This window comes from Nannospalax galili, unplaced genomic scaffold (assembly GCF_000622305.1).
Source record: "Nannospalax galili isolate Female #2095 unplaced genomic scaffold, S.galili_v1.0 scaffold384, whole genome shotgun sequence".
NCBI classification, from domain to species: domain Eukaryota; kingdom Metazoa; phylum Chordata; class Mammalia; order Rodentia; family Spalacidae; genus Nannospalax; species Nannospalax galili.
In genome coordinates this window covers 2,608,677-2,623,361 of record NW_008352648.1, presented here as the reverse complement: position 1 = coordinate 2,623,361, position 14,685 = coordinate 2,608,677, and the positions used below count along the sequence as shown (strand labels likewise).

At 38.0% G+C, this 14,685-nt stretch overlaps 1 protein-coding gene across 1 annotated transcript in view; it reads right to left on the bottom strand.

Annotated features, from left to right (window-relative positions):
• Positions 1 to 225: 225 nt before the first annotated feature.
• Tnks2 (tankyrase 2) overlaps positions 226 to 14,685 on the bottom strand; it is a gene marked incomplete in the record, with an annotated part of 76,202 nt that continues 61,742 nt past the window's right edge. The window contains 6 exon segments of the mRNA XM_008849602.3: positions 226 to 3,110; positions 3,790 to 3,946; positions 8,039 to 8,225; positions 10,508 to 10,613; positions 13,034 to 13,108; positions 13,978 to 14,075. Coding sequence (XP_008847824.1) covers positions 3,048 to 3,110; positions 3,790 to 3,946; positions 8,039 to 8,225; positions 10,508 to 10,613; positions 13,034 to 13,108; positions 13,978 to 14,075 — 686 coding nt within the window.

Genomic DNA, 14,685 nt, shown 5'->3' with positions numbered 1-14,685 from the left:
TTTCTCCACGGGGTGGTAATGAAGAGTGCAGACACACCCCATCTGTACACCAAACTCCATGTAAACTGCTCTATAGTATGCTGGAAGACCATTTGGGACCCTTCATGTTTATCTGTGTTTTCTACCTGGTAAAGAAGGGGTACCACCATCACATGCTTTCTCTGTCACTGCAGTCTTCCAACTGAACAGGACAGTAGGCAAAGGCACAGTCAAGAGTTCTAATTGTTAAGAGCTTTGGGAAATTTATTTGCTTGTTTTCTTGCCTCAAGCTGCGAACAGTTGGATCACATCATACACTGGCATGCACGCTTAGGAATAGCAAGCAAACATTGCACGATTCTCTGAAGTGAAGCAGGACTAAAGCTGCTGAAATACATTGCAAAGTCACTCGGACCATCATTCATTTCTTGTGGAATGTAGAGGACTGATCACACACAAGCCACTTAGGATATGGAAATAGAAAATACACTACTATTTTTTTAAGAGAAAAAAATATGACTAACAGATTTAGAAACTTATTGAGAATGTTTTTATGACATAGAAAATAAAAATATATTTCTCTTTATATAAGTAGACTGACTTTCATGAATGAATTTTAAGATTTACCAAGCTGTTGCTGGATGGTCTGAAAGTGCAAACACATCTTAAAGCATCTGAATCAATGTTAAGTGTGGTCACAACATTCAACATTCTACAGTTTCAGCTGCACCCTGTCATTATCAGACTCAAAAACTACAATGTTTTCTGCAATTACAGTTTACTGTAATCTCAGTTCATTTTCTCAAGGACCATTCAACATATTTAGATTACTCCAGTAATTACCATGCTACCCAGAAAAACAAGTGAAAAGTTTATTAGGAATTAGATGAAATTAGATGAGGGTGTGGAATGTGATACAGGACAAGTGACACTCAAGGTGGGCAGAAGAGCACTACTCACAAAATTAAGTTTCACTTAAAAAAACAAACAAAAAACCAACCCCCCCAACCCACAAGGCAAAAGAAAGAGTAACTCCATCATTATAAAGATATTTCATGCAAAGCACTTTAAAAAAAAAAAAAATCCCACCAAACCCCAAGCTCCTAATAAACAAAAGGCTACCTGAAAACACTGCCATGCCAGCATATTAACCACAATGGAAAAACAACACAGTAACTAAGCAATGGATTAGATAAAAAAACACAGTTCCTAACACTATAAACTAGACCATGATTTTACATGAAAAACAATTCCAGACTCACTCATAGAGCAACATGGGCTAAGAGTTGAAAAGGTATGTAAAGAAAGACCCCATTAATTAATTTCACTTCATTATACTCTAACTATGAAACCTAGAAGCTTACAGAGCCCGAAAAATTTACATGACATTTGGCATACTCCTTTTGTGCTCCTAGAAATGATTTTAGGGTATCTGTAATTAATAGACCTGTGTAAAAGCATGTTCAGGTCAGGAGGATTTGACCTCTTAAATAATGATCACAATTTACATCACAAAAACAATTCCAGAAATGCATTTAACTCCTAGGACAGCAAACGTGACTTTCTAGTACTTTATGTACATATTTTCGTAAAGGACCAGTGAATTTAGAGATTAACCAAAATATAAAACAAAGGTAAATTGGTACAAAGAATGAAGGGGAATATCTTTATTTACAAAAACTTATGTGGTTAAAAATCTTTCCTTGATTTTGGAGGGAACTGAAGTCAACAAGGAAATGGACTGCCCTCTGCTTGATGCTTGAGCATAGGATCCCTAGAAAAGGCAGTTTTATATTAGAAAAAAGTCAGGAATGGCATTTTATGGGAAAGTAATTTCTTCCACAGCTGCCATACTGAACACAGCCTGGTCACTATGTGGCACACAAGTTGGCCGTGTTATTTCCAAGTGGGGCAGAAGCACCTTGTGCTTGCCTATTTTGGAGGCCACTGAAGACTCATAGACTTACATTTATGCTTCTGGGTTGTGTTTACCTATGATGGACAGATTGGCCATAAATATAAATAAGAAAATAAAAAACTACCTACTCCCACTTGTTATCTCCCTCCCCTTTCAAATTTCAGGTTATCAGAACTGACTGGGAAATTAACGACGATTCCCTTTCTCATGTCTGAAATTTAATTTGCTATTTCCATTCCATGAATGGGAACACTGAGAGTGTTGAGAGTGGGATTAGCCTTGTTGAAAATCAGAGGAGCACTGCTCTGATGTTCAGAATGACATTAGAAGCGTCTCTTGAGTAAAACCCAGAGTTTGAGGCCAGTGAAGGAGTTTCTTTAGCAAACAGTGTCTACTGTATCACAGATAAGAGTTTTTTGGAATGTGTGCTTCACACATACAAAGGTGTTACAAATTAAAGCCCCAGAAGATTCATAAAAATTTTAAATGAGGAAGATTTCTACTGAGAGAGAAATGCTTCCATCAGCAAATTAAACCTGATAAATCAATTGTTCCCCATTAAGTTTCCATTAGCAACTCAACACAGCCTCTGGAATCAAACATAAAGATCACTCAGTCAATGATTCAAGATGAAATACAGATGAGCAATACATATGAAAATACTTTGTAAACCGCTGCAGTTCTAAAACAAATTTATATTACAAAGCAATGTAAATAAATATTGGGCTAGTACAAAAGCTCTTATTTACAGTTTTACAAATGAAATTGTATTCAGTGTAAATGCTGTGTTTTAAAGAACACAGTACTGCATTAGTAAAATGATTCTGTTGAGGGCTACAGTTTTTGTTAGAATCAATGCACAACGTATAAAAGGTTCAAGTTAATTCTGTTTATAATTTAGTACAGACAAACCCAGTTTAACCTGGAATGGCATCTGTTAAAGTGCTGAAAAACAGGAAATACTTAGAAAACACTGTACATTATTAAAGCTTCATCAAGTCAGAATGTTAAACTTCTTTCACATTTTTATCGTTTTCCCACAGGCCTGTAGTCAAGATGAAATTTTTTCCAGCCAAGGAGTAAAATCTAGAGGCCACTGGCTGCTTCAGCAATTTTAGTTTCCAAGGAATTCATCTCCTTAAACAAGAAGCTATCCATCAACCATCCCCTCAGGTCTCACAATCTGGTAAGTTATTAAATATTCAGGATAAGCCTGGAAAAGAAAGATTAATTAAAAATGTTGGTAAACAAATTTTGGCAGTTTATGGTATCCCTGCCTAAGGACATTAGGAAATCTTAGGGGAGTCCCACAGATTAGGCCCATGCAGGGGCACTTTTCCAAACACCCTCCCAGGATTTTAAGCCTTCAGATTCTCACTCAGCAGGCAGGTCTAGGGGAGTATTAAGTACATGTTTGTCTGTTTTTAGCAACTGAGGTAATTCTGACATCTACTCCATTCAGAATGCTGCTCTAAAACAGCTTTTTACCAGGTCTTTGCCACTGAACGCACGAGAATCACACCTTCACTACAGATTTATAAACAAGATTCTGATTAACCACATTTAAGAAGCCAAAAAGGAGAAGATCCAGTAGGATTGACAGAACTTGAATTTAAATATATCAACAGCTTTTATTAATTTTGAAAATTTTAAGACAATGCTATTTTATTTGTAAGTTTTTAATGTGAAGTTATTCCCAAAATAAAATCTCTCCTTTTCTCTCTCTCCCTCTCCCTCCCTCTCTCTCTCTCTCTCTCTCTCTCTCTCTCTCTCTCTCTCTCTCTCTCACACACACACACACACACACACATACACACACACACAGTTAAGGCACCATGCCTCATAAATATGAGCCATACACTTTTGACTATAAAAAAATAAAGCTGAATTACCTGTTCTCCTCTGTAAATAACATATTCTGCTAATGCTAGGCCATTTACACTGGGCCGACCAGTGACTGAGTGATGGCCAGGAGGAGAATGTGCCATTTTCATTGCACTGAATTGCAGGAAAGACTTTCCCAAGGTTACTCGGCAAAAAAGCAGTTGCCTGAAACACAAAAAAGGAAAAGCTCACCCTGAAAACATAACTTGATACACCAACATGAAAAATTCTACTTGCATACATTATAAAGTCTGATGAATGCATCTATATGTGCTGGGCTCCATGGTGTATGACTAGTTCTAATGCTCAGGAGACTGGGGCAGGCAGGAGGATTGCTGCAAATTCAAGGCTAGCCTGGTTTACATAGTAATTCTAGGCCACTCAGGATTACATGGCAAGGCCTTGCTGCTGAAACCGCTCCCTAATGGAATATATTTGTTTTCTGTTTTTCTGAGAGAGGGTCTTACTATCTAGTTTTGGCTGGCCTGGAACTCATTATGTAGATCAGGGTAGCCTGAACTCACAGAAATCCACTTGCCTCTGCCTCCCTAATGCTGGGATTTAAGGTGTGTCTCACCATGTATGACAAAAGAATGGATTTATATAAAAACACTTATGACAGTTTTTTAACATACCACCCTCAAAAGAACTTTGCCTTCTATCATCTTTTTAAATACTTTTTTGCGGTATTAGGAATTAACCCAGGATATCGCAATGATGTTATTAGGCAAGTGCTATATTCTAAGCTCTTAAAAAAATTATAGGACTGGAGAGATGGCTCAGCAGTTAAGAGCACCAGCTGCTCTTGCAGAGAACCCAGGGTCAGTTCCCAGCACCCACACTGACAACCGTCTATAACTCTATAGTTCCAGGGGATCTAATGCCGTCTGTGGCCTCTGAGGGTTTGAGTGTTGAACACATATGGTACACTTACATGCAAGCAAACAATCACACACATATTTAAAAAAAAAAAAAATCTGCCTCTGCCTCCTGAGTGCTTAAAGGTGTATGCTACCATATCTGGCAAAAATTAAAAAAAAAAATTTGGGGGTGGGGGGGCAATGTCTCCTCATGTGGTCCAGGTTGGCCTCAAAGTCATAAGCCCCTTGCTTCAGCTTCCCCATGGGAGCTACTATGCCTAGCTGGACATTTATTCAACTAGTAAGTCCAACTGATTCCATCTTCAAAATATATTCCATTCACTCTAATTCTGCTACCATTAAGTCAGAATCACTAAATTTTTACCTTGATTAGAACAGCTTTCTTCCTACTCACCTTTTCCAGCTTTTACTCACATTTCTGTTCAAAACATTCATCATCTAAGCAATTGGTGATTATAACAAACCAATTATGTCACTTTTTTGGTCTTAAAATCCTTTAGAGAGTCAGGTGTGGTGGCATACACTGTTAATACCAGTGCTTGGGAGGTAGAGACAGTAAGATCTCAGTGAGATGGAGGCCAGCCTGGCCTGGAGCTACAGGGAGATCCAGTCTCAGACCAAAATCAAAACCAACAAAAAAACCCACCAAAAAACCCAAAAAGCCCTTTTAAAGGCTGGTCACTGAATTTAGAAGAAAATCCAAATTCCTTACAATGGCTCCAGTTTCTCTAATCTCATCTGTTTATTAGCCCCAGGCACCTTAATTTTCTCTCTTCACAAAGGTCAAACCTCCATAGTTCCTGGCTTTCATCTAGGCAATTTTCTCTGCCCGATGGAATGGGATCTGTTTTCCCACTCCTGAGTCAGCTGGCGCCTACTCATTTCCCAGGCTTCTGCTGGAAGGCTCACTTCCTCAAGCAGGCCTCCTCTTAGCATCAGCTAAATACAGTTATTAGCCCAGTCCCTTTGGGCATGTGCTTGACTTTCTATAGTTCCAAAGAACCTTTTAGGACTACTTTATTGTTTCTTTCTAGAACAGAAAACAGGAGATTGATGGACCTGCTGATGGCTCTTTTTTTCCAGAAAGGAAGGGTCACATTATTTTTTTAAGTTTGCCCACTGAAGCCTTAGCATTTTCAATAGCATTTCCAATTTCTGCTGTCAAAATCAAGAATAGAGAACTTTTAAGTTAATGGATACAATTCCAAGATAACCAAGTATTGTGTTCCAATGACAGCTTGGGGGAGGTACAAGAACACTGCTTATTACTAATAACCCAACTATTTAGCCTTCAGATCATATATAACAAACCTTGGCAGAATTAAATTTACATAATCTGAAATTACAGGTTTCCTAATCAGTCCAATTTATGACGCAAAACAGAAGTGCCTGGAGGTCATAAAAAGGGACTTAACATCATGTATGGGTATAAACTTAGGGGAAAACAACAGCAATAAGAATTAAATAAACCAGGTATGGTGACTCCTGTCCAATTCTAGCAACCAGGAGGCAGAGACAGGAGGATCATTTTGGGTTTGAGGCTAACCTGGACTATACAGTGAGTCCTAGGATAGCCTGGGATACAGACTGAGCCATATTTCAAACATGCACACCCCATAAAATAGGTCACCATCTATTTCACCCCAGGATTGCAGTTTTTCACCTTGGTACCACATTGAAATCATCTGGAAAGCCTTTACTGCCTAGTTCATACTCCAGACCAAGAAAGAAAGAAAGAGAGGATACAACATTAACTATTAAAGTTCCCCAGTTGATTCAAATGTGCTGCCAAGACAGAGAAGTATTGCCTTAGTATTTTTCTGGGTCAGTGATTACACGAAGCATCACCTAGGAACTTGGTGAACACAAATGCTATATTCTCATTCATTCCTACTAAATATCAATAATGTCAGAAGTGGGGCCCAGCAGTTAAGAGCACTGGCTGCTCTTTGAGAGGACCTAGATTCCGTTACCAGCACCAACATGGTAACTAATAACCATCTATAACTCCAGTTCCAGGCAATCTGATACCGTCTTCTGGCCTCCATTGACTCTGCATGACATGGAAGCACTTACACATGCAGACAAAACATTCAAACATATGAAAAAAAAAAAAAAAAGGAAAAAGATTTACTGGGCTGGAGAGATAGCTTAGCTGTTAAAAGGCTCAGGTTTATAAGCCAAACATCAAACACTAAAAGAAAGAAAAAAAATTTATTGCCAAGCCTGATGGTGCATGCCTTTAATCCCAGCGCTCAAAGCAGATGCAGGCAGATTTCTGAGTTCCAGGCCAGGCTGCCTCCTAAGAAATTAAACACACACCAACCCACCTCCCCCCCGCAACCAAACAACAGTTCTCCATCACAAAACCAAAAAACAAACTTATTTTATGTGTAGGAGTTTTTGCTTGCACCTATGTGCACCATATGTATGTTTGGTGGCTGTGGAAGCTAAAAGGGAAATAGATTCCCTGGAACTGGAGTTACAGGAGATTGTGAGCTGCCACGTGCGTACAGGGAACCAAAGCCAGGTCCTCTGCAAGAGCAGCCAGTCCTCTTAACTGTTGAGCCATCTTCCCAGGCCCAGTAATGTGTACCTTAACAAATCTAGGTAACTCTGATAAATCATAAGACTTGAAAAATACTGCTCTAGATCTTAATTATCAGGGCCTTAAATGTAGAATAATACTTAGGAATTAATGTTACTTGATTTCTCAAATGGCAAAGAAGGAGGGGCGGGAAATCCAAGAGTTATTTGATAATTATTTTCTAAAGAGAATAAAGCATTTAAATTATATCTCTTATAATATTAGAAACTGAGGATTAGGGTACTGTCACACTCAATCAGGAAATTACTATAAAATTATTTAACTGGGCAACTAGTAACATTTTTTGTGGTGCTGGGTATTGAACTCAAAACCTTGTGTTTACTAGGGTTTTGTATTTCATTGTATCCCTAGATCCCAATTTTGAGATTTTTGGAATCTACAGGTTTGCAATATTCAAGTCTCTTTTCATGCCCAATGTTATCTTCTGTACAGCAGGTGTGTGAGTGTTTAAAGACTGGGTCTAGTTATGTTGCCTTGAACTCTAGCTCCCACTTCATTCTTCAGCACGGTTTGGCTACATGTATGCACTACCTTGCTGGTTCTTCTCAGCATTCTTTATGAAACTATCAAGTAATAATGAGTACGAGTTAAACAGGTTAAATGCTCAGAATCATGCTGGCCTATTCAGATCATTTAGTAAGTATTAACTATTATAAATTGTTAAGACCAAAAGCAGCTGAAAACAGTTATCAGGTATGCCTTGCCTCTCAAATATGTTACCAGTTCTTATCTAATCACCATCAAAATCAGTAAGAAGTGATCTCTTACCTGTGGCAAATGTAACAAGATCTGTCTTTGTGAATGGGACACCCAGTACCGCCTCCAATTCCATATACATATTGATTGCTTTTGGAAGAATTTTCAGCAAAATAAATCCCAGCTCCAAACATGCCACCGATGTACGCATGCCTTTCATCAAAGCCCTTATGGATAATTGCATTCACAAAAGGAGACCCTAAAATGCATACAGATAGGAAATAAAAAATTGTCGTAGAAGAGAAAACAAACTAAAGGCCCTGTCTGAGAAGTTAACTTATTCCTGAGGTGGTAGAGATCAAACCCTGGGCCTCATGCAGGCTAGTCAAGTGTTGAGGCACACACTCAGCCTAGATATTAAATTCTTGACTATAAACCACCACCGCCACAATAAAGCTAGAATAAAAAATGGGAAGCACGTTAACTGTCATCTGGCTTGCTGTTTTTGGAATAAAGACTTCCTAATGTCAATTAATGATTCCAAAAGAGTGGTGGTTCAGGTGCCAAATTAAGGACAGATAAAACAAAATAATACAGATCACTTGAAATGATGCAATAGTTATCAAATATACAAATCCAGAGCTGAAGAGTGTCACAGTTCACCACATACGGCAAGGCTGAATGCAATTAGGTCTTGCAATGATTCTTGTTATCTATATATTTTTTCTGATACCAAAAGTGGCCCAAGAAACCTGCCATGTTTCTTCTCTTCCTTGTACCTCTTTCTCTTCTATCCTTCCACTTCTCATCACTTGCTGTATGTAGAAGATTCCATCTGTAAATGCAACTTTACTTTCAAGCATGCTAAAAGAGGCTTAGTCAAAAAGGAGGTACTGAGCACAAAATTAGGCTAGCAAGTATAGTAAGGGCTGGTTGGGAAAACCCAAATGAACAGAGTTAAGTGATTTACCAAGACCTGTGTCCTAATCATCAAGGGAAAGGGGTATATATTGAATTCTAGTTTATGGAAATAAGGAAAACAGAACATTTTTAATTAACCTGAAAAAAAAAAAAAACCCATCCTAAAACATGAAAACAAAACAGAAAAACAAACCTTCATGGCATGTGCATATAATTCTAACATTTGGGAAGTGGAGGCATGAGGATCAGAAGTTCAAGGTCATCCTCATCTACACAGTGAGTTCACTGTGAGTGCTTAAACAAACAACACAACCAATTCATTATAATCATGTTAATAATTACCGTACCATGTGCCATTAGATTATCATGATAACATTTTTGGGATTTAGAATGAGCAGTAATATATAATAAATATGGTGCTCTCCACTGGGCATGGTGGCACACACCTTTAATCCCAGCACTTGGGAAGCAGACGCAGTTCCAGGAGTGTTTTCAGTAACTTCTACAGATCCAATAACAGACCTCTGAACATAGAAGGAAGCTGGAACTGAAGAGATGGCTCCACAGTTAAGAGCACTTGCTGTTCTTGGAGAATATCCAGGTTCAATTCCCAGCACCCACATAAGGTGGCTCACAACTGCCTGTAACTCTAGTTACTGGAGTTCTGATTCCCTCTTCTGGCTTCTATGGGCACCTGCATACACGATGCAATATATGGACAAGCAGTGACAGAAGAGAATGCATGGTCTTCAGAGATGATTTAGACCTTATTTTAGTCCAATCAACTAGTTAAAAGCAAAATACAACTTTCAAGCTGGGCGTGGTAGTGCATGCCTTTAATCCTAGCACTCCGGAGGCAAAGGCAGGTGGATCTCTGTGAGTTCAGGGCCAGCCTGGTGTACATATTGGGTTTCAGGCCAGCTGGGGCTACAGGGAGACTGTCTCAAAATGACCAAAAAAATAAAAAAAACAAACAAACAAAAAACAACTTTCAGAATGATCTGACAGCAAATCTATGTGCAGACAAAAAGGAACAAGCAGTTAGCATTCTCAGTTCTATGTTCTTTCCCATTGCAGTAATCTTTGACCAAAAAACATTTATCTTATTGTGTGTCTATGCAAGTGTGTCACAGCATGCATTTCAGGAGTCAGTTCTCTCCTTCCATTGTGGAATCTGGGGATCATCAGGCTTGTGTGGCAAGCCTTTTACCCACTGAGCCATCTGTAGGCCTCCATTTGGTAATGATAATTTATAAAAATGTTCATTATAAGATATATAAATAGCCAGGTGTGGTGGTGCACACCTTTAATCCCAGCACTTGGGAGGCAGAGGCAGGCAGATTTCTGTGAGTTCAAAGCCTGGTTATTTTGATATATCACAGTGAAAGATTTATCGTCCTCTTTTTTTTTTTTTTTTTTTTTTTAAAAAAAAAAAAAAAAAAAAAAAAAAAAAAAAAAAAGGTATATAAATAAGTCTAAAAGAAATAAAAAACCTTAAATGTCAGTTACAGAAATATTAGCTTCACTAAAAAAATAAAGTAGAACATACATATTTGTTATTTCTTTCTACCTGCTAATATCTATCCTAACATGGAAGAGGACAGTGTTTCAGAGTCTCACCATGAAATAACATTCTCTCATTGGCATGGTTGTGGTTTTCTTCAGAAACTTCTTTTCTCCGGTGCGTGTATCTTTCCCACAGTTTCTTGTTACAAACCTTCTGAATCTATAAAAATCAGAAACATCAAATAACACTTTCATCTTAACTGAAATACCTCATATTTAGCTAGAAGGGACCTTTTTTGAGATGTAAAGTATGTATTAATTTAGTCAACTAAAAATGAACTGTCTTAATCATAAGGTTTGAAATACAACTGCATCTCAGAAATTAAAATTTTTGGGTCAGTGAGATGGCTCAGCAGGTAAAAGTGCTTACTGAAAAGCTTCCTGATCTGAGTTTGATCCCCTGGAACCCACATGGTAGGAGAACTGACTCCCACAAGTTGTCTTCTGATCTCCACAAGCATGTAGTGGTGTGAACATGTACACACACACACACACACACACACACACACACACACACACTTCCAAAGAGAAATAGGTTATAGATGAAGGGGTCAGAATATTTGAAAGCTGATTAAAATACTTAAATTTAAAAATTATTTAAAATCCAAACCATTAATTTTTATTATTACTAAAACCCCCCAGATATGTTAAAGTCTGTATAGAAGCATTAGAAAGTATCCCCCTCCTCGGACCTTATTTGACTCAAAGAAGCATCTTACTCTGTTTTATTTATTTATTTTGGTCTTTTTGAAACAGGGTTTCCCTGTAGCCCCAGCTGTCCTGGAACTCGCTATGTAGACCAGGCCGGCCTTGAACTCACAGAGATCTGCCTGCTTCTGCCTCCGAGTGCTGGGATTAAAGGCATGCGCCACCATGCCCGGCTATTACTCTGTTTTTAATAATACGTTAGAAATAGCCACCTCTCTTGCCCACTTTTCACATTCCAGTCCCTATAATACTTGTCTGGAGAAGATTTAAAGATGCTGGTCTCATTAGGACTATCTTTGTGGTCAAAATGGACAGTCTCTTGGTGGTTCCTAGAGAGTGGGAACTGGTAGTTTTAGGTGGCTCAAAATAACAAAATATTGCCATAGATGTAATCAAGGACCATAGTTGGCACAGACTGATCTCATTCGTGAAATAAAATAGGAACCAAAATAAAGACATCTTCATCACTGAAAAACATTTTTTCATTAAATATTGTATTAAAATATCTTTGAGGGAGAAAACAGCATCTTCTTCAACTGATCCTTTTTACTTGAGTAATGTGTTCTAAATCATCTGATTTCTGATAGTACAATCACAGTAGGCTAAATGAAATTTCTGTGTTCACTAACCCTAAAAGATGAGTCTAGTATATTCATAATGGCATACTGATCCTGTTCAATAAATTTAAAACTTATGTTAGAGGAAGACTAGAAGTTCAGCTGCCACAAACCAACTCTAGCCATGTCCTTTTATAATTAGTAAGAACATCAATACAGCTAACACAAAGTCATCATGTTTCTAGTATGGTGTGAAGTTTTGATTGCTATAGTTTTAGAAAAACACTGCAACTTTGGACAAAGACCCTGAGAAGAGTAACTGAAATCAGTTAAGGTGCTGTGGCTTTCACAGTATGACTTAAAACATTTTCTTTTGTTGTTTTGCTTTTGAGACAGGGTCTCATTATGTGTTCCAGGCTGGCCTGGAACTTACTTTGTAGATCAGGCTGGCCTCAAACCCACAGAGATCTACTTTCCTCTGTCCCCAAGTGTGGAGATTAAGGGTATGTGCCACTAGGCAAAACTGGTTTTTCTTTTTGGTCTTTTTGAGATAGGATCTCCCTGTAGCCCCAGTTGGGCTGCAATTCCCTACGTAGACCTGGCTGGCCTTGAACTTACACAGGTCCACTTGCCTCTGCCTCCTGAGTTCTGGGATTAAAGGTGTGTGCCACTATGCCCAGTTTGCAAAACAGTTTTATAAGTGGTTTTTGGAAAAGCTAGCATGTCTGGGAACTCTCAGGAAATGTAGTCCAAGGCATGAAGCCATGCTTGGGGGCACACATGTAATACAAGAGAGACTGAGGCAGGAGATCAGTTGAGACCAAGGGTTTTAGACCAGCCTGGCCAACAAGCTGAGACACCAACAACAATAAAATGATACTACTATAAGTCTACAAATCATAAAGAAACAGCATTCTTAGAGTACTTTAGTAGTACTTTACATATTTAATGTAAACCTATAGGATTTACCTTTATCCCAAGATAAAGCATAGCTTCCAAGCTTGAGTATGTTCAGTGAAGGATGAATTATTGATGGGTTAGTAAAACAGGACAAGGAGCTCTGAGTGGAGTCACACTTGAGAGGCTGAGGCAAGAGGCCCACAGATTCCCTGCTAGCCTGGGCAGAGAGTGAGACCCTGTCTGAAAACATAAAGTAGCAGGCTTTGGAGGAGTGTAACTTTCTACAGATTTAGTCTTCTATATCCTCAATAGTCTTCGGTGCCTGCCATATCAAAGAGTCACTGGGTTGGACAGATCATTATGTTTTTATCAAAGGTACTATGGCTTTAGGTTTTATTTTCCACACTTTTATTACCTTGAGAATGTTGTATCTGTTGAAGATTCCACCTGCATGGCCACCATCTCTGTGCTCTCGGACTGTACTCTGCATCTGATGGAAAAAGAATTTAAAATACATACATTAGTTTAGTACATTTAGGTTTAGTATGAGGAACATAGTCTTGATTCATCTGGTTCCATTTCTGAGACTGCAAGATTGGCTTTAACATTTTCTTGAAAGGATATGAATTTTAGAAATTCATGTGTACTATCTTCTAGAGATAACTTAAGTATCCTGAAAACAAGAGTTATAAATGAAAAGTATATAATGTAAACTAAGAAAAAAGAAGAGACTGCAAGTGTGTTAAGCATACAAAACTAACCACATGACATAACTAAAAAGCAAAACAGAGCTATCTGTGCTCACTGATTTTAGCTTAATAAAGCATAGTGACTATTTCCTTCAGAATTGGGAATTTTTTGAGTTTCAGAACTAAGTCTTGCTAAACTTTGTATCTGTGCTCAATTCACACACACAGGGCATGTGTACCTCAAAGTATAAAGAGTCAAAGATTACAATGGATTCAAGAATTCTTTGGAAAGAATACTAGAATAAAAATTTCCTGAATAAACACTATGGACATGCTGGGTCTTGTCTGAGATTCTATTCTGTAACTGCCTCATGAAGAGTGAATACCAGCATCCATTTTCAAATTACAGCAGCCTACTCTCCAACAAAACTCTGTCAGCATTAATTTCAATACTGAAATTAAGCATCTGAAATTAAGGTTTATTGAGGAATATATTACAAATATCTCTAAAAGTTTCCAAGTGGTGAAAAGCTAATAATAATAATAAAAAAAAAACAAACCATAATGCATGTCAAATAAACAGAGAAACTTCTAGGAAACTCAGCAATGGAATCAAAAGCACACACAGTTGGATCTGGCTTGTTTATTTACTTAAGGCCTATGAACATACCTCTTCCTCCACAGACTGAAATTCTTTATCATCAGGAGATAGATCTATGAGAATTGTTCCACTACCAGAGCTGTTTAGAGTTAAATATGGATTAAGACCTATGAAATGAAATTTGAAGGTTAAAAAAAACCTTGCTAATAAGTACCAACCAAAATTAATCATCAAATCTATCTGTTTACCACTAATTGCAAAACCATTAAATTTTACAGTAATGTATTAGATTCATAGGAAGGCTGAAAGTACATATATGCTACTTCATATACATAATTATAACTGTCAAAATATATTAATTAATATAGGCGTTATTTGGATTTCATTGTTTTTTTTTCTGTTAATGTTTTTTTACTCTTCCAGTATTAAAACCAGGATACCACACTACATTCAGACTAATCCTTTTTCTTTTTGGTCTTTTTGAGACAGGTCTCCCTGTAGCCCCAGCTGTCCTGGAACTATGTGGACCAGGCTGGCCTCACAGAGATCCACTTGCCTCTGTCTCCCAAGTGCTGGGATTAAAGGTGTGCACCACCATACCTGGCTTTCAGACTAATACTTTTTAAAAAATATTGTTATGTGTATGAGTGTTTGCTTGCATGTATACATGTGGACCACATGTGAACCTGTTGCCTAAGGTTAGAGGAAGGTGTTGAATCCCCTGGCATTAGATTTATGGATGGTCATGAACAGCCATGTGGGAGCTAGGAATTGAAC